General features: G+C 43.4%; 1 protein-coding gene across 13 annotated transcripts in view; it reads right to left on the bottom strand.

The window, feature by feature from the left end:
- CLIP1 (CAP-Gly domain containing linker protein 1) overlaps window positions 1-21,664 on the bottom strand; it is a 106,006-nt gene that overhangs the window by 39,573 nt on the left and 44,769 nt on the right. For 8 of the 13 annotated variants that reach the window (XM_079957743.1, XM_079957744.1, XM_079957742.1 and 5 more), the window contains 8 exons: window positions 16,809-16,913; window positions 13,807-14,751; window positions 12,106-12,222; window positions 10,970-11,027; window positions 10,740-10,823; window positions 9,837-9,993; window positions 1,395-1,560; window positions 632-847 (listed from right to left, as the gene is read on the bottom strand). In XM_079957743.1, the coding sequence (XP_079813869.1) occupies window positions 632-847; window positions 1,395-1,560; window positions 9,837-9,993; window positions 10,740-10,823; window positions 10,970-11,027; window positions 12,106-12,222; window positions 13,807-14,751; window positions 16,809-16,913 (1,848 nt within the window). The remainder of the gene's footprint in view (window positions 1-631; window positions 848-1,394; window positions 1,561-9,836; window positions 9,994-10,739; window positions 10,824-10,969; window positions 11,028-12,105; window positions 12,223-13,806; window positions 14,752-16,808; window positions 16,914-21,664) is intronic. The other 5 variants (XM_079957745.1, XM_079957739.1, XM_079957747.1 and 2 more) reach the window with 3 other exon arrangements.

Genomic DNA, 21,664 nt, shown 5'->3' on the forward strand with positions numbered 1-21,664 from the left:
GGCAAACTACCCATAGGAACGGACGGGATGGGGCACATGGCGCCCATCCCCCCCCCCCGTTGTTTGCTTGCCTGCCTCCTCCAGCCATCCCACAACGCCCGACCCAGGGGGCAGGGCGATCATGCCCGGCTGGGGAGCATGATCTGGTGTTGCAACCCAGCCTGGAAGCGCAATTTGGGGCTGTGGCCAGGCCGAGAGGCACGGTTCGGCGCAGCAACCAGGCCGGGGGGCATGATCTGGTGTTGAGGCCTGGCCAGGAGGCATGATTCGTTTGGTGCGGCCATGAGGTGCAACCTGGTGCGGATCCGCCGGGGGAGATTTTGTCACACCCTGCCCCGGCTTGATACCCGGGGCAGACCGCACCCCCTGCACCCCCCTTGCAATGCCCCTGCTTGTTCCATTAGGCTTGGGAAGCCAAAGTTCAGTCTGACAAGGTACCAGTCATACAGCTCCCTCATGGGTGAGTGGCTCAAAAATTGATGCCTTTCCCATGTCAGCTCGATGGGCCAGTCAGCTATGGACATATATTGACTTAAAAGAGGCATCAAGCAAATGCAGAGAGTTTGGGACAGTGTAATTGAGCCACCAAAAAAGTCCAAACTTTGGCTACCTGATTCAGAGAAATACACACCTTTGCATGCTCTGCTTCCTTTTTCAGCTCCTTGGTCTGTTTTTCTAAGTCACTGTTCACCTTTTGTGCTGTTGTCAATAGCTGTTGCGTTTCCTGAAGTTGTTGCTTAAGCTCCTTGATGGCTGCATCATGCTTGGCGGCCATCTCTGAATGTGTTTTTTTGTGCGTTGTCTGCAGATCTTTATACTGATTTTGGCCAGTCAAAATTTTCTTCTCCTGTGAATATAGAGAGCCAATACAGTTCAGCACAGTGTCCTGCTCCCTTCCTATACAGCTAGCCATGGTGTTCTGCAATTGCTTTCTCATCATGTAAGAGCACATTTTTCTTGAATTAGAGTTGAAAGAATAGCTGTGCTAAATCTAGCGTAAGCAGGGTCTTTGAAGCCTTGTGGTTTATTAGGTGTAAAATAGGTTGTGTGTGTGTGTGTGTGTGTGTGTGTGTGCGTGTGCGCGCACGCACGACAGAGAGCTTGAAGTAAGTAACACTGGTGTAATGGTTTCAAAGAGATGAAGAGTCAGCATCAGCGATAAAGCAGCAATGTTTTGCAACATAAATATCTCAAGCTACAGAACGGCTAATTAGGTTTGAATGTTTTAAAGAGAGAGAAATTGAGTTAGCAGGATCAGTGATGCATTTATTCCCAGCATCACTATTTACTTGAGCCATCAGTAGAGAGCAAGAATGCTTGTGCTGGCCTATAGTTGCTTCCTGGCCCCTGAAGCCCTGGCCGCTCTGGAGAAATGCCCATGCAGCTGCTCTTACCAGGTTGCTTAATTTGTCCTGCATCTTTTGCAGTTCAGCCTGATGCTTCTTGTGCGCTTCCTGTTGCTCCTCTTCAGCTTTACGTGTCGCCTGCTCCAAATTTTCCTGCAGCTGAGAAGCTCTCTCACTTGCCTTGGTGAGCTGAAGCTGAAGCTCCTCTAGCTGCCTAAAATGAATCATAACCAAAAAGAGAGAGTCAGCACTGCAACTCTTGGAAGCCTGTGCTTCATAGCACAAAAGCATTATCTTCCTTTAAAAAATGACACCAACCTGAGAGGTGCCGGAACTGAGTTCCCCCAAGCTCCTGCCACAAAAAAGCCCTGCATCGTTGTTGTTTTTATACTGTGACCATGTTGCTTTTTTAGGGTGCAAAGGACAACAACAATTTGAATTTTGCTTACACACTTTTGAATTTCAGGTCGAATGGCAGCAGACAGTGCAGGTATCACTACCCACTGATCATACAAGTGTACATGTGAAAATGTTTTGCAGAGGAGCAGTAGGGCAAAGAGGAGCATATGCTTCCATTTTCTACCTCCCTCTGCATTCCCTTGCCGTAATTTACAGATGTAAACTAGATACAGGTTTACAAAGAATTCAAGGAAGCTTCAAGCCTCAAGCTAAACAGAAGCAAACAAAATAAAAGAGCCTGGCTGCTATATCAGACCAAGGGCCCCATTCAGTCCAGTATCTTGTCCTCACAGCTGCTGACCAGATGTCTCTGGGAAGCCCACGAGCAGGAAGTCAGTCCCATCCTACTGTTGTTCTTCAGCCATTCTTATTTAGACAAGCCAACCTTATCATTACTACGGAAAACCCCAAAGAAAGTTTACCAAAAGTGACTGAGATAAATAAAAATCAAACAAAAGAATTTGGACAGGTGGCTGGTTTTCAAATTAACTGTAAAAAAACACAAATTTGTTAATTAAAAATATGGGGCCAGAGGAAAAAAACGAAATAAAACCTTTCGGGAAGAAAAAGATAATAAATTAAGCCTAAAGAAATTTGAAATCTGAACACAACTAACTGGCTCCAATATTTTCAACATAATGAAATATTTAGAAAAGACAAACAAAAAGGTTTTGCAACAGAGCTATCAAGATTAGAGAAAGATTTAATTCAATCGAAAGAAAAACTTTTATCCAAAATGTATAAACGCATCCTTGATTGGGTGGGAAGTCAAGGAGGAGGAGGTAAAATCAGTTATGGTTCGATGGGCCCAGGACTTCAGTTATAATATCCAAATGGAGGCGTGGGAAAGATTTTGGAAGGTAGACATAAAATTCACCACATGTGAATTTCTGGAAGAATTTCTTAAAGAAAATCTGATTAAAATGTTTTACCGATGGTACCTGACTCCGGCCAAATCAGCCAAAATGTATAAAAGAAAGCGCCTTCATGGATCACTGCCTTGCCGTGGCAAAGGGGCTTGAAGAACTCAGAGAAGCTATGAACTATGCCGAGCAGGGCACCCAAGATGAACAGGTCATAGTGGAGAGTTTTGACCAAACGTGATCCACCTGGAGGAGGAACCGGCAAGCCACTCCAGTATCCCTGCCAAGAAAACTCCATGGACAAAGACAACAGGCATATAAAAGTTATGACGCTGGAAGATGAGCCCCTCAGGTCGGAAGGCGTCCAACATGCTACTGGGGAAGAGCGGAGGGCAAGTACAAGTAGATCCAGAGCTGATGAAGCGGCTGGGCCAAAGCTGAAAGGACGCTCAGTTGCGGATATGCCTGGAAGCGAAAGGAAAGTCCAATGCTGTAAAGAAAAATATTGCATAGGAACCTGGAATGTAAGAACCATGAACATGGGTAAGTTGGAGGTGGTCAAAAATGAGATGGCAAGAATAAATATTGACATCCTGGGCATCAGTGAACTAAAATGGATGGGAATGGGTGAATTCAGTTCGGATGACCATCATATCTACTACTGTGGGCAAGAAACCCGTAAAACAAATGGAGTGGCCCTCATAGTCAACAAAAGAGTGGCAAAAGCTGTACTGGGATGCAATCTCAAAAATGATAGAATGATCTCGATACGAATCCAAGGCAGACCTTTTAACATCACAGTAATCCAAGTTTATGCACCAACTACTGGTGCTGAAGAAACTGAAATTGACCAATTCTATGAAGACTTACAACACCTTATAGAAGTGACACCAAAGAAGGATGTTCTTCTCATTATAGGGGATTGGAATGCTAAAGTAGGGAGTCAAGAGATAAAAGGAACAACTGGCAAGTTTGGCCTTGGAGATCAAAACGAAGCAGGGCAAAGGCTAATAGAGTTCTGTCAAGAGAACAAGCTGGTCATCACAAACACGCTTTTCCAACAACACAAGAGACGACTCTACACATGGACATCACCAGATGGGCAGCATCGAAATCAGATTGATTATATTCTCTGCAGCCAAAGATGGAGAAGCTCTATACAGTCAGCAAAAACAAGACCTGGAGCTGACTGTGGCTCAGATCATCAGCTTCTTATAGAAAAATTCCAGCTTAAACTGAAGAAAGTAGGAAAAACCACTGGGCCGGTAAGATACAATCTAAGTCAAATCCCTTATGAATACACAGTGGAAGTGAGGAACAGGTTTAAGGAATTAGATTTGGTGGACAGAGTGCCTGAAGAACTATGGATGGAGGCTCGTAACATTATACAGGAGGCAGCAACGAAAACCATCCCAATGAAAAGGAAATGCAAGAAAGCAAAGTGGCTGTCCAATGAGGCCTTACAAATAGCGGGGGAGAGAAGGCAAGCAAAATGCAAGGGAGATCGTGAAACATACAGGAAATTGAATGCAGATTTCCAAAGAATAGCAAGGAGAGACAAGAAGACCTTCTTAAACAAGCAATGCAAAGAAATAGAGGAAAGCAATAGAATGGGAAGAACCAGAGATCTGTTCAAGAAAATTGGAGATATGAAAGGAACATTTCGTACAAAGATTTCCATAATAAAGGACAAAAGTGGAAAGGACCTAACAGAAGCAGAAGACATCAAGAAGAGGTGGCAAGAATACACAGAGGAATTATACCAGAAAGAAACGGATGTCTCATATACCCCAGGTAGTGTGGTTGCTGACCTTGAGCCAGACATCCTGGAGAGTGAAGTCAAATGGGCCTTAGAAAGCACTGCAAATAACAAGGCCAGTGGAAGTGATGGTATTCCAGCTGAACTATTTAAAATTTTAAAAGATGATGCTGTTAAGGTGCTACACTCAATATGCCAGCAAGTTTGGAAAACTCAGCAGTGGCCAGAAGATTGGAGAAGATCAGTCTACATCCCAATACCAAAGAAGGGCAGTGCCAAAGAATGCTCCAACTATCGCACAATTGCACTAATTTCTCACGCTAGCAAGGTTATGCTTAAAATTCTACAAGGAAGGCTCAAGCAGTATGTGGACCGAGAACTCCCAGAAGTGCAAGCTGGATTTAGAAGAGGCAGAGGAACCAGAGACCAAATTGCAAACATGCGCTGGATTATGGAGAAAGCTAGAGAGTTCCAGAAAGACATTTACTTCTGCTTCATTGACTATGCAAAAGCCTTTGACTGTGTCGACCATGGCAAACTATGGCAAGTTCTTAAAGAAATGGGAGTGCCTGATCACCTCATCTGTCTCCTGAGAAATCTCTATGTGGGACAAGAAGCTACAGTTAGAACTGGATATGGAACAACTGACTGGTTCAAAATTGGGAAAGGAGTACAACAAGGCTGCATTTTGTCTCCCTGCTTATTTAACTTATATGCAGAATTCATCATGCGAAAGGCTGGGCTGGATGAATCCCTAGCCGGAATGAAGATTGCCGGAAGAAATATCAACAACCTCAGATATGCAGATGACACAACCTTGATGGCAGAAAGTGAGGAGGAATTAAAGAACCTTTTATTGAGGGTGAAAGAGGAGAGTGCAAAATATGGTCTGAAGCTCAACATCAAAAAAACGAAGATCATGGCTACTGGTCCCATCACCTCCTGGCAAATAGAAGGGGAAGAAATGGAGGCAGTGAGAGATTTTACTTTCTTGGGCTCCATGATCACTGCAGATGGTGACAGCAGCCACGAAATTAAAAGACGCCTGCTTCTTGGGAGAAGGGCAATGACAGGCCTAGACAGCATCTTGAGAAGTAGAGACATCACCTTGCCAACAAAGGTCCGTATAGTTAAAGCTATGGTTTTCCCAGTAGTGATGTATGGAAGTGAGAGCTGGACCATAAAGAAGGCTGATCGCCGAAGAATTGATGCTTTTGAATTCTGGTGCTGGAGGAGACTCTTGAGAGTCCCATGGACTGCAAGAAGATCAAACCTCTCCATTCTGAAGGAAATCAGCCCTGAGTGCTCACTGGAAGGACAGATTGTGAAGCTGAGGCTCCAGTACTTTGGCCACCTCATGAGAAGAGAAGACTCCCTGGAGAAGACCCTGATGTTGGGAAAGATGGAGGGCACAAGGAGAAGGGGGCGACAGAGGACGAGATGGTTGGATAGTGTTTTCAAGGTTACCAGCATGAGTCTGACCAAGCTGCGGGGGGCAGTGGAGGACAGGAGTGCCTGGCGTTCTCTGGTCCATGGGGTCATGAAGAGTCGGACACGACTAAACGACTAAACAACAACAACAACAATGCTTGGCTGCTCCTTTCCGCTGTATAGTAAACTTCAGAAGAGCATGATCACTTGCACCTAATTATCCTTCCACTTCTACCCCACCAACCAGGTCATCAACATTGGTTAGGACCAGATCTAAAATGGCTGTTCCTCTTGTTGCTTCTCCCACTTTCTGGACAACGAAGTTGTCTGCAAGGCCAGTGAGGAATCTGTTTGACCTTATGCTCTTGGCTGACATTTGACATCCAGCAAATATCCGGGTAACTGAAGTCCCCCATTACTACTATCTCCCTTCCTTTTGCATGTTTGGCCATCTGTTCCAGGAAGGCATCATCTATGTCCTCCGTTTGGCTTGGGGATCTATAGTAAACTCCCACAATGAGGTCACTGTTATTCTTCTCTCCCTTAATTTTGACCCAAATGCTCTCACTTTGGCTTTGACGTTCTAAACCTTGGATCTCTTCACAGGTATACATATCCCTGACATATAACGCCACTCCTCCTCCTTTCTTGTCTGGTTTGTTTCTCTGAAATAGATTGTATCCCTCCATTATTACATTCCAGTTGTGGGACTTATCCCACCAGGTTTCAGTGATGCCTATTATGTCATATTTAGTTTGCTGTACCAAGAGCTCAAGCTCATCTTGTTTATTTCCCATGCTTTGTGCATTAGTGTACAGACATTGAAGTCCATTAATCATTCCCCCATGTCTCTTATTTAAGGATTTTTTCCTCCCACCACTAGGTCTGCGTGCTGTTTGCTCCATTTGGTCTATGACATTTGGATGATCATCTTCATCAATTGATAGACTCCTACCTTCAGGAGCACTGTCTCCCTCCCCCACATTAGTCAGTTTAAAGCCCTCCTGATGAGGTTTCTGAGATTTTTGGCAAAAACATTCCTCCCAACCGTTGTGAGGTGCAGCCCATCGCTTGCCAGAAGTCCATCTTCAAGAAACTGCAGTCCGTGATCTAAGAATCCAAACCGTTCCTGTTTACACCATTTGCAAAGCCAGCTGTTCACTTCCACTATTTTTCCCTCTCTCCCTGGGCCACGTCATTCAACTGGGAGGACAGATGAGATGACAATTTGTGCATTTAATTGCTTCAATTTCCTGCCCAGAGCCTCATAGTCTCTTTTGATCTTCTGGAGGCTATTGCTTGCAGTGTCATTGGTTCCCACATGAACCAAGAGGAAGGGGTATTTGTCAGTGGGTTTTATGATTCCTTGCAGTCGTTCAGTTACATCTTGGATCTTAGCCCCGGGGAGACAGCACACTTCCCGAGACATCTTGTCAGGCCCACAGATCACTGCTTCTGTTCCCCTCAGTAGGGAATCCCCTATCACCACTACACGCCTCCTCTTAGGTTTGGTCGGGGTTCTTCCGTGAGCTGTCCGTTCCAAGGTCGCCTGCACATTCCCTGAGGACTGACTTTGCTGCTTGTCTTCATATACCTGATCGACTGTAATGAGGAAGAGATCCTCAAATGGAGTCTGCTCTTCGTCTTCCATGCTAGGGGAGAGGACCTCAAAGCGATTGTGTATTTCTAAACAATCAGAGCGAACCCTGGGCCTCCTACTTCTTTGAGTCACGTTTCTCCATATATCTGGCTCCTGTGTTGGTGAACTAGCCTCCTTCTCAGGGGAGTCCCCTGTCTCCTCCTTGGTGGAGACGGTGTGCTCTGTTGCTTCCAAGAAGAGCTCCAGCTCTCTAATTCTTTGGAGCGTAGCTACACGTTCCTCCAGTTGCTGGACTTTGTCTTCTAAGAGGGCAATCAACATGCAATTGCTGCAGGTAAAGCTGCCTGCAACCTTTGGCAAGATGGCAAACATTGCGCAGGAACCGCAGGCGACTGCAGCTGTTCCCTCACCCTCCATCTTGAGAACGTGTCGTTGGGGGTGGCTACAGTGGTCCTCCATCATAAGAAGCGTGCAGACAGGACAAATAACTCCCCCCCAAAAAACCCTAGGTCTCCCCCAACAAACGTTTGAGACTAGCTCCCCTAAATCTAAAAGATTGATCAAACTGCGCGTGCCGCTGCCCTGCAAGCTCTGATAAGCTCCTCCCACAGCTAATCACCTGCCTCAACAGAAACCCTGCCCCCTCTGACCTTTGCACAGGGAGAGCAGCTAATCAGCCACAAAGAAACACACACAAGAAAACCCTTTTTTGACACAATTATGGTTGTAAAAACTTTAGTGGTTATTTTTTGTAAACCGATTTGAGGTTTTTTTCCTACAGTCAAGTGGTATAAATTTTATGAAATAAATAAATACATAAAATTGGTATCCAGAGGCTTCCACCTCTGGTCCTCCATCAAGATTAATAGCCATGGATAGCCTTATCACCCATGAATCTGTCTAATCAAGCCCCTTTTAAAGCCATCTAAGTTGGTGTCTCCCGCCACTGCTTATGGCAGCAAATTTCATTGTTTCAGCTAAGGCTAAGCACAAGCCATTTGGTTCTCTTCAGTTTAATTTTCAGCCCTGGCTGGGTGACGAGGTGGTACCTGCACACAGCTCTCTGTCCCCAATGCACACACAGTTCGCAGTTCTGGACTGCTTTCAGATTGGGAGGGTGGGGATTTAAAAAACGAACAAACAAGACTTTCCTGCTTACCCCTTTGGCATGCAGAAATCATTCCTGGCCATACCCTAGATTCCTTGGCAACCAGCATGTCCGCACAAGGGACACCTATTTTGCTGAGCGATAAATATTTCTTCTGTTGAAGCAGACCGTTTGTCCATTTAACCCAATACCGCTCTACAGGTCTTGATCCAAAGGTCTTTCCCCACCTGTGCTGCTGAATATCCTTCTAACTCCATCTTTGGGAGGGAATGTAGCCCAGTGCTAGAGTACATGACATGTTGGGCTGGGCAATATCTGGTCTTCAACATTGTGACATATCACCAGCTAACCATCGTGATATATCATGATGTCTGAAATAACACTGAGAAGGGCTGAAAAAGCGGCTGGGCTGTGGAGGGAGGAGCGAGCAGGAGGGAAGGAAGGAGGCTGCCTGCTTGCTCAGGCGAAGGAGCTCCTGCTCCCTCCCTCTGCAGCCTGGCCTCAGCCAAGGGGAGCCTGAGAAGGCGCTCCATCCGCCTGCCTGCACATTTGGCAGCCTCTTCCCTCCTGCCTGGCTGCAGGAAGAGCAACCAACCGAAAGGAAAGAGGCAGCCCACTTGCTCAGGCAAAGGCAAACACACAGGCAGGTGAGCAGCCACTTTGAACTGGCAATAAATTGCGGCTCACCGGCCGCTGCCAGCACAGTAGAGGCAGGCAGCCAGCTGGGAGTTAAATGCACTGTGCTGGCAGTGGCTAGGAAGCCGTGATATATTGCTAGCTCAAAATGTCTGAAACCAGTATCGCAATCTGAATTTCATTCCAGTTTCAGACGATGAACTGAAATATCACCCAGCTCTAATGACATGCATGCAGACTGTTCTGCTTCCAGGATCTCCAGGCAGGGCTGGGAAGGACCTTCAACTTGAGGAAGCTTTCTGAACCTGAGATGCCAAGAACTGACTTCCGCAGGTGATCTGCCACTGAGATCCCCACCCACCTTGCTCTAAGGTTTGCTTTGCTTACTAGCCAAAATACATGCAACAAAACAAAACAAAATTCCTTGGTTAATGTTGCCCACATTCCTTGGGTTGAAATCAACAGCACCACACATGAGGAACAGTTTAGAAGTATTATAACCCAAGAGCCAGATGCACAACTAAAGAGAGTTTGGTAAGATGAACTCATCCTCCTCAAAACGAAATCAGAGAAAATGGACAGCTCCTGGCAACCAAGTCAAGGATAGCAGAAAGTGCCAGGAAAGGTAAATTACTTCTCTTTTTGCCGGAGATCATCATTCAACTTTGTAAGCTGTGAAGAACTGTCTCCTGAGGATTTCATTATTTCAGCTATATCGTTTTGGAGTTTGGCTTTAGCCTCGATCAGTTGGCGCTCTCTCTCTTCTCTTTCTTTCATTTTCTTCTCCATGGCTGAAGAAGGAAGAAAAGTGATCAACCAAGTACATAAACAGTATATTCAAAAACAAACCACATGCCCTGAAGACATAAGAGATGGAAAGCATAAACTTTAATGTAAAGTAAGGATCTATCTGTCTATCTAATCTCCAAGAATGCAGCTGACTTCAAATGGAAAGTTACATGTGGAGTTTCAAACTTGGAATTGAATGTAAACGACAACAAAAGCTTTGACCAACAGGATGAATAGCACAAAAGCAAAAGTCTATCTGGAGTTAAGCAACTCTGGAGAAATCCTGCAAAAGAAAGGAGGCAGGACAGAATCAGAGAGGGGCTTCTCCTACTAGCATGAAAGATAGTTTGCAAAGCCCCGTCTCAGAGGGTGGATGGGAGCCGACCACTAGGAAAGGGAGGGGTACCAGCAAGTCCAGCCCAGATCTGACCTTCCAGCAACGTTGTCCGGATCTAGGGGGGCGGCAAATGTCCAAGCAGCAAGGAGGCTAAACTTCAAGATCTAGGCTTCATTTTCAAGAGGCCAGATGCCACATGCCCTGTGGTGGATTTCTTGATGCTGTTTTTAGAATTGTCTTTCAGGTTGCATTAAAGGTAGGATAAAATTACCAAAAATAAACCTGTAACATTCCTGTTGTTTGTCCAGAATTTATGAATAAAATAAAATGTGCCACATGTAATGGTTGGAACATCACATGAAAATGTACTATTAAAAAACCCAATATTTCAACCTAGTCACCTTCTCTTACCTGCCAAGTTAGATCTCAGCTGATCCAGTTCAGATGACATGTGTGCAAATTGTTGTTCTTTTTGGTTTAGTTTTTCAACAGTTTCTATGGGAATAAAATGTTAGCATTGGTTAGATTTTTAAACAATGTCACATTACATTTAGAATAAGGCATGTATGATAAAAGGAAGCAATTCTGTCTGTCTGCCACACTCATTTAAAAAGATTTAATTGCATTCTTAGGAATCATACCTTGCATAGATTTTTGTATACTTTCTGCCTCATCACCAGCCTCAGTAAATTTTTCTTTCTGGGAGGTAGAAAAAAAATCACATTTAACCATTTGGCTTAATATGGTAATGCACTACATTGATTTTTTAAAAGATATTCTGTAATTGGTTCAATACACCTTTAAGCCAACAACACAGGATCTTCACAGCACCTCACTCTTCTTTACAGGGCATGTGAAAAAGACATGAAGTCACCTGAAAACTGTGGACAACATAATGACCTTTGCTACAGACCAATGGAGAAAACTCTGACTTGGTGTATTTTGAGTCTGAGAGAGCATCTGGGAAGCAGAACTCCTCCTTATTTTGTGTTAAAACCAACAGCTTTGGGTTTTCCCAAATCTGTAACATGTGGGCTATTGCACAGACAGATGCCTGTACCCTATTGAATGGTGTGCTGTTATAAAGAAAAAAAACATTATGGACCATGTGTTGTTATAACACTTTTCTTGGTCTGTGGCAACTGCCACTTAGTCCAACATCACACCTATCAATAAGTGCACAATAGACTGGGAGGCACGAGGAGTGAGTACATCGTTGCTTCTATTTTCAGATATAAGCGTCTGTGTGGAGTGTCAGCCACTAATGGATATGTCTTTGCTTTCTGTCAGATGCTCACAGGGGCTGCAGCCCAGCACTGGGACCCATGTTTTGCATGCAACTAATTGTGCTGCAGACAGCATAGAAAGAGCAGTGGTCCTACTCTATACAATGCAGCTTCCTAGGTTAATAAAATATTGAGCTTTTAATACTCCAAAAATTGCAGTGACCCTGAGAAAGGCAGACCAGCAACGTGTGGACCATGAGCAACGAGTGGGAAACAAAAGACATGGCTCTTGCCCAGACACAAACATACCAGTGGAATCCAATAGATGGTGCAGAAAGGCACTTCATTATGTTTTTAGGATTTACTACAAGGCAACATTTCAAGCCACAGAGTTTTAATCAACAAGAGAGCTAATAGTTTCCTGTCCAATTTTGCCAAAGACACAGGTGGATGTAAAAATTACTAGATCTGAAATTTCCAATAAATCCCAATTATAAAAGCCGCAAAGCATAGCTCAGGGGGTGCAGGTGAAATTTCCACCAGCTACTTACCAAATCTTCAAGCTCCTTTCCCAAAGAATCTTTAAGCTGATTTACTTCACCCAAGTGATTTTCAAGATCAAGAATCTTTTGCTCTTTCGCTTGTAGTTCTTTGACCAGACTAACAGCCTAGCAAGGATTATTATGTTGTGTGAAAATAAAAGAGTTACAAAAGGACAAAACAAAGGATTTTGTTGAAGTATTAAATAATAATAAAAAGGAGGTAAAAATAAACAAAATGCATGAATATAAACTAAACAGAAAATGGTATGTAAACTAAATTAGAATTGTGTTCAGAAGTATCATGTATATTTTTATTTTTGCATTAGGAATATAATCATGATTACTGAATTTTTAAAATTGTCTTAGTTTTAGGCAATACTAAATACTAAATGGCTAGTCCACTGAAATTAATGGGGCCTACTTCTGATCTTAAGATTGTGCAAGTATTTGCTTTGATCACACTGTGAAACAATAAGCATTTGTGACATTGGACATACATTCATTCCCATGATTGAAATTATGGTCAGTTGCATAGGTCATGAACAGCCTTCTAATGATAAAGGTTTAACTGTTCAACTTGCAGGAAATCTGCAATTCCACAGGACTTTAAAAAACAATTGATGCCTGAAAGGAAATATGTAAAAGCTAGTATCTAAGTTATCATGTGAGGGGGTTTTGTGATTACAAGCACAGTGTTTAATTGTGCAAGAAGGAAACCTGCTAGCTATTTGCTCTAGTTGGAACTTGTAAATCCGGAGAGCACCTGGTGCTAGAGCACTGCTAAAGCTAAGCAGGGGTCTACATGCTCAGTAGCTGCACAAAACACCACTAGGAGCCCTGCATAACTAAGAACAATAAATAACTAGGAAAATCAAAACCTATTTTTTTCCTAATTCAAGAAAAACAACCTCTCTCTCTTAAAGATCTTCCACCTCTCTCATAGGGAGATAAAGTATTTCTGTTGTTGCTATAATATTATTATATATACTGCTTATATGCCAAAATGGCTTCTCGGTCAAGGCAGAGGATGGAGGGAGCATCGGAGCCCAACACTTCCTCTGCATCTCACCCTGGGCAGAATTCCCAGGAGCCAATAAGCAGTTCAGGCAGACTCTGAACTCTGGAGTTGCAACAAGCAGATTTCTAGACTGGATTAAAACTCTGGTAGGTTGCAATACAAACAGGAAGTGTGCTCATTGCTGCCTGAATAGTTAATACATATACCAAAATAGTACTCAAAATAAAAACACATCTAGCCCACCATCCTATTTTTCCATAGTGGCCAATCACAAGCCCACAGCAGGCCCATAAGCAAAACATCGGCATAAATGCATTTTCCTGCTGTTGGTTCCCAGCAACTGGAATTCAAAGGCACACGACCTCTGAACCAGCAAGCAGCATCTAGCCATCATGACTAGTAGCCATTGACATTTATCCTTCAAGACATCGCCTCATCTCCATCTAAAGCCATATAAGCGGTGGCCCTGACAGCCGTCCTGTGGCAGCAACGACATAGTTTATGCACTGCATGAAGGACTTTGTTCTGTCTGCCCACTGATAGATATGTTTTATGTCTGGATTTTTAAAAACTCATCACTAAATAATATTTCATAACACCCTTTCTCTAAGAACAGACTACCACAAAACAGCATAAATAAAAGTTTTTTAAAAATGAAAAAAATAAATGGATGGATGGATGTTGGTACAAACCTGGCTACTTTCATTATTCCTGTCATTCTCTAAACTCTGTATCTTTTTTTCAGCTGCCTCAAGCTCCTTGCTAAGCTTCTCCAGCTCCAGTTTACCTTCAGAACTTGCCATCTGAAGAGCATCTAGTTCCAAGAGCTTTGTTTCAGTGCCTTTGATCTTTGCTTTAAGATTATCAATCTCCTTGGCTTGTTCTGTGCACTTGGCCTGGAGCCCCTCTAGCGTCTTTACCTTTATCTCGGCCTCCTGTAACTTGTTCAGAGTGTCTTCCATTTCCACCAAATGCTGGTCTTCAGCACTTTCTAATTTGGTGTTCAAGGCCTCCAAGCTTCTCTCCTTGTCCTCTGTGACTTCCAGCAGCTTCTCTTTCAGAGTTTCAACCTCCTTCAGGAGATGCAGCCTCTCGTTTTCTTGCTTTAGTTTCAGGTTGGATGTTTCGCGCTGATGCTCCACTCTCATCTTCTCAATCTGGGTCTTGAGCTCTGCAAATTCAGCTGTCTGAGCCCCAACTCCTTTGCTGAAAGAGGTCTTCAGCTCTTCCATTGCTTGATGATGTGAAGCAATGGCAGACTCCAGCTTGGATTTCCATAACTCAATCACATCTGAATTCTCCTTGTGGGCAGCATCCAGCTTCATTTTCAGGGACTCGTTCTCTTTCAACATCTTTTCATTGGATGCCAACAAGGTTTTTATTTCCTTATGGCATGACTCTTCACTGATTCCAACCTTCTCTTTCAGTGACTTCACCTCATCCTGATGCTCCTTGCTTAGCAGTGCCATCTTCTCTTGCAGTGTGCTGATTTCTTGCAGCAGTGAGAGAGAAGTGTCCACGTTGCTGACTGGCTTACTGGACTCTAATCTTGCTCGTAACTCAGTTACTTCTTTCTGACGCAGTACTAGATCTCTTTCCAGTTCCATTATCCTAGATTTTTCTGATACAGTGGCCACCTAGCATCAGAAGCATTAAAAAAAACAAAAAGAGGGCAGAAATGGTTAAAACAGTGGATTTCATTTAAGAGTGGAGAGGTTTGCTGGTCACTTCCTCAGGACAGTAACTTGGCTTTTCTAGCACTTCCAAGGAGGGTTTCTGGAAGGTTAACTAAATCTTGGCAATCTATTTTAAATTTCCACCTTTGGTGATATTGCAAATTGAAGTCAAGGAATGATAAATTAAAAGCTACTGAACATGTGCCTATAACAGCTTCATGACCATCATTTAGTTGTTCTTTTTAAAAAGTCTTTGCCTCCAAAAGCACATAGTTCTCAGGTATATTCAAAATTACACTTTAGCTCCAACTGATCTGTAGGTTATCTGACTGAAGTTAGTGATAATACAAAACGGGTTAAGTCAAAAGCTTAGAATGGCAGCACATTTTACTTGACAAGGCAGATCTAGCTCTGGCTGGAGCTGGAGGCAGAATGGGGTCATGGCCCTTTCAACCGTACTAAAAGGGGCCTTAGACTAACATTTCCTTTACATTTTTAGGATTATACTAAAAACGCATACAGTGGAACCTTGAGTTGCGGACGTAATCCGTCCCAGAGGCATGTCCACAACTCAAAGCGTTCGCATCTAGAAGTGCCATGTCTGCGCACATGAGTGGCATGATTTAGCGCTTCTGCACATGCGCGAGCGGCAAAACCAGGAAGTAACCGTTCCGGTACTTCTGGGTTGCCATGGGATGCAACTTGAAAAGACGTAACCTGAAGCGGAAGCAACATGAGGTATGACTGTACGTGCTGCATAGGACTGATTAAGTGTTCTAGTCCAAATCATCCTGGATGGTGAAGAAGGATGTAAAGCATCTAGAATAAATGAAATCAAGCTTTTCATAAAATCCTGGCTGTGGTAGACAGACAAGAGTTTCCCTTCCCAGTCCTATAAACTAAGCTACCTCCATCCAAACCCAAGCTCACTCTAAACTTTGCCAAGTCTTTCCTCCCCCCCGCCCCCGCTCTCCCCATGAGACTCTGAACAAGCGTCATGTGCTAATATTTGGACACTAGCACATTTCCGACTGGGATGAAAATGATCCATTTGGTTAAGAGTCTTATTCAGATGCAAAAGAAAGATGATTTGATAAGCTGCAAGTAGGTTTTGGAGCAGGACGCAGCAAGTTGACATGCCTGAAGTTAAGAATCAGGTTTTGACCTCCAGAAGTGAGATGTCTAACTGACAGAGGCTCAAAGTTAAAGGAATGCTTCAGGTTCTAGCCACAAACTATTCCATTTCAAAGCAAAATATTCAAATAAAAGTTGTGTTATGTCTGCTAAAAAGTACAAAACAGAAGTTCAGGGCACAGCTACAAATATTTTCAAACTCTGTCTGAAGTGATCCAGATTCAGATGAAGCACCAAGGGTGTAGGGGGAAAGTTTGCCTCATCTAACTTTACTGAGCTCTTACTGGAAACAGCTTAAGGAGTGGGGCTGCTGCTTCTAACCAAGACAAATGGCAGCGTGTGTAGAAATGCATAACGATACAACTCCATCCCCTCAGGTTCTTCACAAAAGGTCACGTTTCCGTACAAGCCCCACAAGTAACCAAAGCGGCACTGAGCTATCCAAGAACTTTTAAAGCCCTTTCCTTACAACATCAATCACTGCAGGAAGAATCACCACTAAACTGAACCAAAACATCAAAATTAGTCTTCACAACAAACTATTTTATCATCGGCTGAGGAACAACTGTGTAGAATTGCAAGGTCTTCACTCACTGTGGATGTGCTTTTGGATGTGTTATTCTCTACTCTTTCATTTGAAAGTATCTTACCTGGATTTTGTTACAGTAAGAAAGCCATTTTAAGAAATTAATTGTATGTTTAATTGTACCCAACACCACTGTACTCTTAAGAGTGTAATGGCAGTAGAAGACAGGGTGACATATCCGGTATTCTCCCCAGATATCTTATGCCCATTCAGCTTCAGCCTCAGGAACCTTCCCCATCACGAAAAAACCCAAAACCAAAATCAGGTCTTGTTCATTTAAAACAGTGAAGTTCATTACCCTAGTGTCTTCTAACTCCCTCTGGAGTTTCTCAGCTTTGGTCTTTTCAAAGAGCAGGCTCTGTTCAAGCTCCTTAATGCGCGCATGCTCCAGTTTGGTCTGCGTCTGTTAGTAAAAAGGGAAAGGAAGAGAACACAACAGTGCCACCATCACATGCCAGCACAAGAGGAAAGAGGAGCTACATGCAGGATGTGCCACCAGTTGTCTTCTACCAGTGATGAGCAGCAAAAGAGGCACGTGGGTAACAAAACCAAAAAAGAAAAAACAAACAAGGTGATGTTGCAGGTGAGAAAGACCGACTTGAAAGTGTGTGACGACAAATGGCTGATATGTTGAGAGAAAAGATGTGCACACAGAGAGACAAAGGAGCATGAAGAAGAAGAAAAAGAAAAAGAAGAAGAAATGGCAAGGTAAAGTCATGCAGCCAAAGTTATTTATCAGTGTGACAATTATCAGCACAAATTAGAATAGTTAATGCTTTGTAAGATGCGATTCAAATACCTGGGGGCAAAGACTTGTTCTGTGCTGTTCCAGAGGGCAGGACTAGATCCACTAAATTATTGGAGAAGAGATTTTGGCTTGACTTCTAAACAGCAGGAGTAGTTGGGCAATGGAACTAATGAACTATGTGGGGTTCTCCCTCGCTGGACCTCTTCAAGACAAGGCTAGGCAGCCATCTGTTGGGGATGCTTTCACTCTGGATTTCCTACATCAAGCAGGGGACTTGATGGCCCTTCAACTCTCTGAAGCCCTACAACTCTCTGAAGCCCTCCTTCACCACTGCAAGACTGCTGGTGCTCACTGTGAAATGTTGACTGGCTTTAAAAAATAAATAAAGGCTTGTGGTAGCAGGCAAAATATCCACTCACTTTCTGCTTATGGACAAGTCTGAATGCATCCCTAGAGACTTACAAGCTTTTCTGCTCAAGGTCTTGCTGTACTTAATAGTTTCTACTATTAAGAGAAGAGTAGAAGATTAGAGATTCACTTGTCACCCAAACCGCAGAAATTGTATGAATTGGCATTAAGTTCCAGATTTATCTAAGTGTTGGGGGGGGGTGACTAAAGGTAACTTGGATTCCTTCCAAAGATTGATCTAGGGTTTCTCGGGGCATCTTATTAGTGAATTACCACAGGATGCCCACCAAAAAGAACTGCTACAAAATTGATCAGAAGTGGTAAAAGGTAGGGCCCCCTTCCCCAAGGCAGAGAGCTGGAAATTGCTTCAAACCAAAAAGTGATGCAGGAGGATTTGGGGATTTTGTGATGTGAAGAGACACAATTGCCTTGAACAGGTATCATGTGACATGCCTATGAATCCTGACCATAAACAGGTGCTGCCATCTGTGGAAGATCAAAACATTCACACTGACACTATAAGTCCCAGGTTCCCTCCAGGAAGGCCTTGGAACCCCCACATGCCTTCTCCTTTCCTTCTGGGCCCAGAGAGGCACATGGGAGTGCACAGTGGCAGCAGCCATGAGCAGGAGGAGGCAGGCTCATTTGGGGAGGGGAGCACTACACGGCACCTTGTCCAAGGGCCCCTCCAAACCTGGAACCAGCACCAGCGAGGGGTGATGTACTAGGGCATCAATAACCATCCTTGAAGTGGACTGCAAGGAAAACCTAGTTGCTGGTCGAAACAAGTACCAAACTCCTTGTTGAACATTGAGAAGTTATTTTTGCCTATAGAAGCCATTTTCTGCTCACCTCTTTTGCTGCAAGGTGGACAAATGAATGGCTGGACAGCATCCTAAGAAGCCCTGAAGCCTTCAGTTGCTGACATTTAACTCAGAATACTTGTAAGCAATATCTGCTTTTAGTACAGGCACATAAGAGAGCTCTCCAAGGAAGCCCTGCATTATATATAGATGACAAAAGTATTTAGTAGTTATTTACCTCATGACTAGCATGAGTCACCTCCAGAATTAATTACTGGGTGTGAATCTGGAAGGTCTGGTTGGATCTTGCCCTCCCTGAAGGCCTGGCAGGCTTAGCCAGATCCAAGAGAAGCTGCTTGTTAAGGTGCCTTCGCTGTGAGCACCTAAGGCCAGTCCTGAACATGCAGCTAATGATGTAGGGATTGGGGGACAGGTCCCGAGGGGGGCTAAGGGGGTGTCGTGCTGTTGAAGGCACAGTTGGGTGAGACAAAAGGGGGCCATTCCCAGTGGCTGCACCCAGATTATGGAACAGCAGGTCCTGTAATGGGCAGTCGGTCCCCTCCTGTTCTTCACCACTTACCAAATGCCATTTTTCTTAAACAGGCTTTTTTGTTGATGAGGCAGACAATGTTTCTTTGGTTTTTCAACAACTGACACTGTCCCTTTTTTGTAATTATTTTATGAAACAGCAGTATTTTATTTTATAAGCTGCCCTGAGTGGTATTTTTACACCAGAAGCGCAAGGTATAAATGTTTCAAATAAATTGATTTGAAGAGCTCAATTAATTAATAGAGAACTTGTTTTTTATGTGTAAAAAACAAATGAGGAATGGCTAACAATGAGGTATGGCTAACTTTTTACCACTTGCAGCACAGAATATTTCAACCAACGGAAGTTAGAAAGTGAGTAAAACATGGTGTTGGCGGAGGATCTCTGAAAAATTTCACCAGAGAGCAGCCATAGCTCAGTACAAGATACATTTGCAGTGATGGGACAATAACAGCCATGATAACCAGCAGCCACAATCTCTAGTATACCAACTGGAAAAGATCAGTCAGTCTCAACCCATTCCAAGTATACCCAAAAAATTGGATGAGACGTATTTCTTTTTATTACCTGCCATTTAAATAGCACTTTTCTACAGCTGTGTATAACTAATGAAGAAGCCACATATCATTAAAATCAATTAATTTAAACAATATTACAACCAGTAACACTAAAGAGGAGGTAGAAACAGAGCAATTAAGGCAAGTTTTTTAAAATTCTAAATGCCTACTAAAATAAATACTTCTTAACAGCTCACTTAAAGTAGGGGTGGCTGACCCATGATTCTCCAGAGGGTGCTGAGCTATAACTCCCACTGTTGGTGGGGCTTGGACTCCAACAACATATGGAGGGCCACAGATTACTCAACCCTGATCTAAAGGCAGGAAAGGAAATAAAGTGGCTGACTTGAGCTCTCCAAAGAGAATTCCATAACTGCGGTGCCACTGCTGATAATGCCCTGTGCTTAGTATGTGCCAATGGTATGGCCCACGGAGGGGACCCAAAGAGTGCCTCTGAAGCTGCTTAAGGACTCAGGCAAGTTCGTATGGGCAAACACAGCCCTTCAGGTAACCTCCTTCAACAGTGTCCCCTTGAAAAAGATGGTCCTCTCGATAGGACCATCCCTGGACTAGATGTAAATCACTGCAGTGTCTGACTCTTCAGTTTCCCAGATAAAGAAAGGAGCAAGAAAAACGGGATCTAAACGAGTCACTGGATCAGTCCCTGTTCTCCTTCTTCATACGCATACTGCTGAGCTTGTAAGGCAACCCTGCAGACAGGCACAAAAGCACCCTGGGAAAATCAAATTCTTCCATGGTAAAAATCCAAAAATTAGTTACCAAGAACTGTTAAGAAGAAATTATCTTGTTCTACTGGGGTTTTGGGTGGGGTGGGGTGGGGTTTATTTGGTCCCATGTATGGCATTCTCTTCTAAATTCTGTTTTAAAATTGCCTGTAGGCAAATGATAGCTGTACAATGTTTTTATTTTACTCACGAAAATGTGAGATTATGCTGAATTATGCTTTCCGCCAAGGGATGTTTCTCAAGACAGCTAATTTTTTGAGTGTTGTTTTCAGTTTTACATCAATGGCTCCCATTTCTTGAGATCTGATACAAATCAGAAAGAGGCAGGGATGAAATCTCTAGAAGAAAAGCAGCTGCCCTTGTATCTTACTTGGTGCAAGTAATATGGACATACACAAAATTGGGAGTATGGAAGAAAATAATTTTTAAAAATATACTCTAGTTTTGAAGTGTGAGGCCTGCATCTCTGCAGTTACAAAAAATATCTCACCCACTATTTTGGGCCCTCAGTATAAAATCTATAACTTTATTTCTGCATAAAAACTCCCAGAGGGGCAGTTGCATTGGTCGGTTGCAGGGGGAAAAATCAGTGTCCTTTAGCACCTTAAAAACGTAACTAATTTATTTTGGAATAAGGTTTCATCATGCAAAGTGGACTCCAGGACTCTTTCTTCTTTCTGCGTAGAGTTGACAAGCTTTTTACTAGCTGTTGCCTTGTGCTTCTCATAGCAGTTTGGCCTTCAGACATTGTAAGTCAACAAGGCAGTTTTTCCTTTCAATACCATGAAAACCTTCATACCCTAAATGTATACAATTATGGTGTTGTAAATGCAAAGGAGCATCAGACAACTAGGAAAAATATTTCTGCTCTAGCACCTTTCTACAGGTACAAACTGGAATAAATGGGGTGGTGATCATTCCAAATCACCTGTCCTGGGAGGCTGAGAACCCTATAAGATGTGGCATCAAACTTTTAGCAAACGCTCAGATAAAAAGCCAACAGCTAGCACTTCAGCAAGCTTCCCTGAAAAACAAAGACGCCTATGCGGCAAGATGCCTGCTACCATACATTAAAAGTGAAAGGAGGCAACCAGCATGTCAGAGCATGAGGAAAGCACAAAGTATCCAAAAAAAAGAAAAGGGGGAAAGGGACAGATTGCATGCAGATTTATGTGAACACACTATGGCCTGATTTTGAAGAACAGAAGAGACCAGTTACAGATAGGTAGCCGTGTTGGTCTGCCATAGTCAAAACAAAATAAAAAAATTCCTTCCAGTAGCACCTTAAAGACCAACTAAGTTAGTTCTTGGTATGAGCTTTCGTGTGCATGCACACTTCTAC

This window comes from Podarcis cretensis, assembly GCF_951804945.1.
Source record: "Podarcis cretensis genome assembly, chromosome: 16".
NCBI lineage: Eukaryota > Metazoa > Chordata > Lepidosauria > Squamata > Lacertidae > Podarcis > Podarcis cretensis.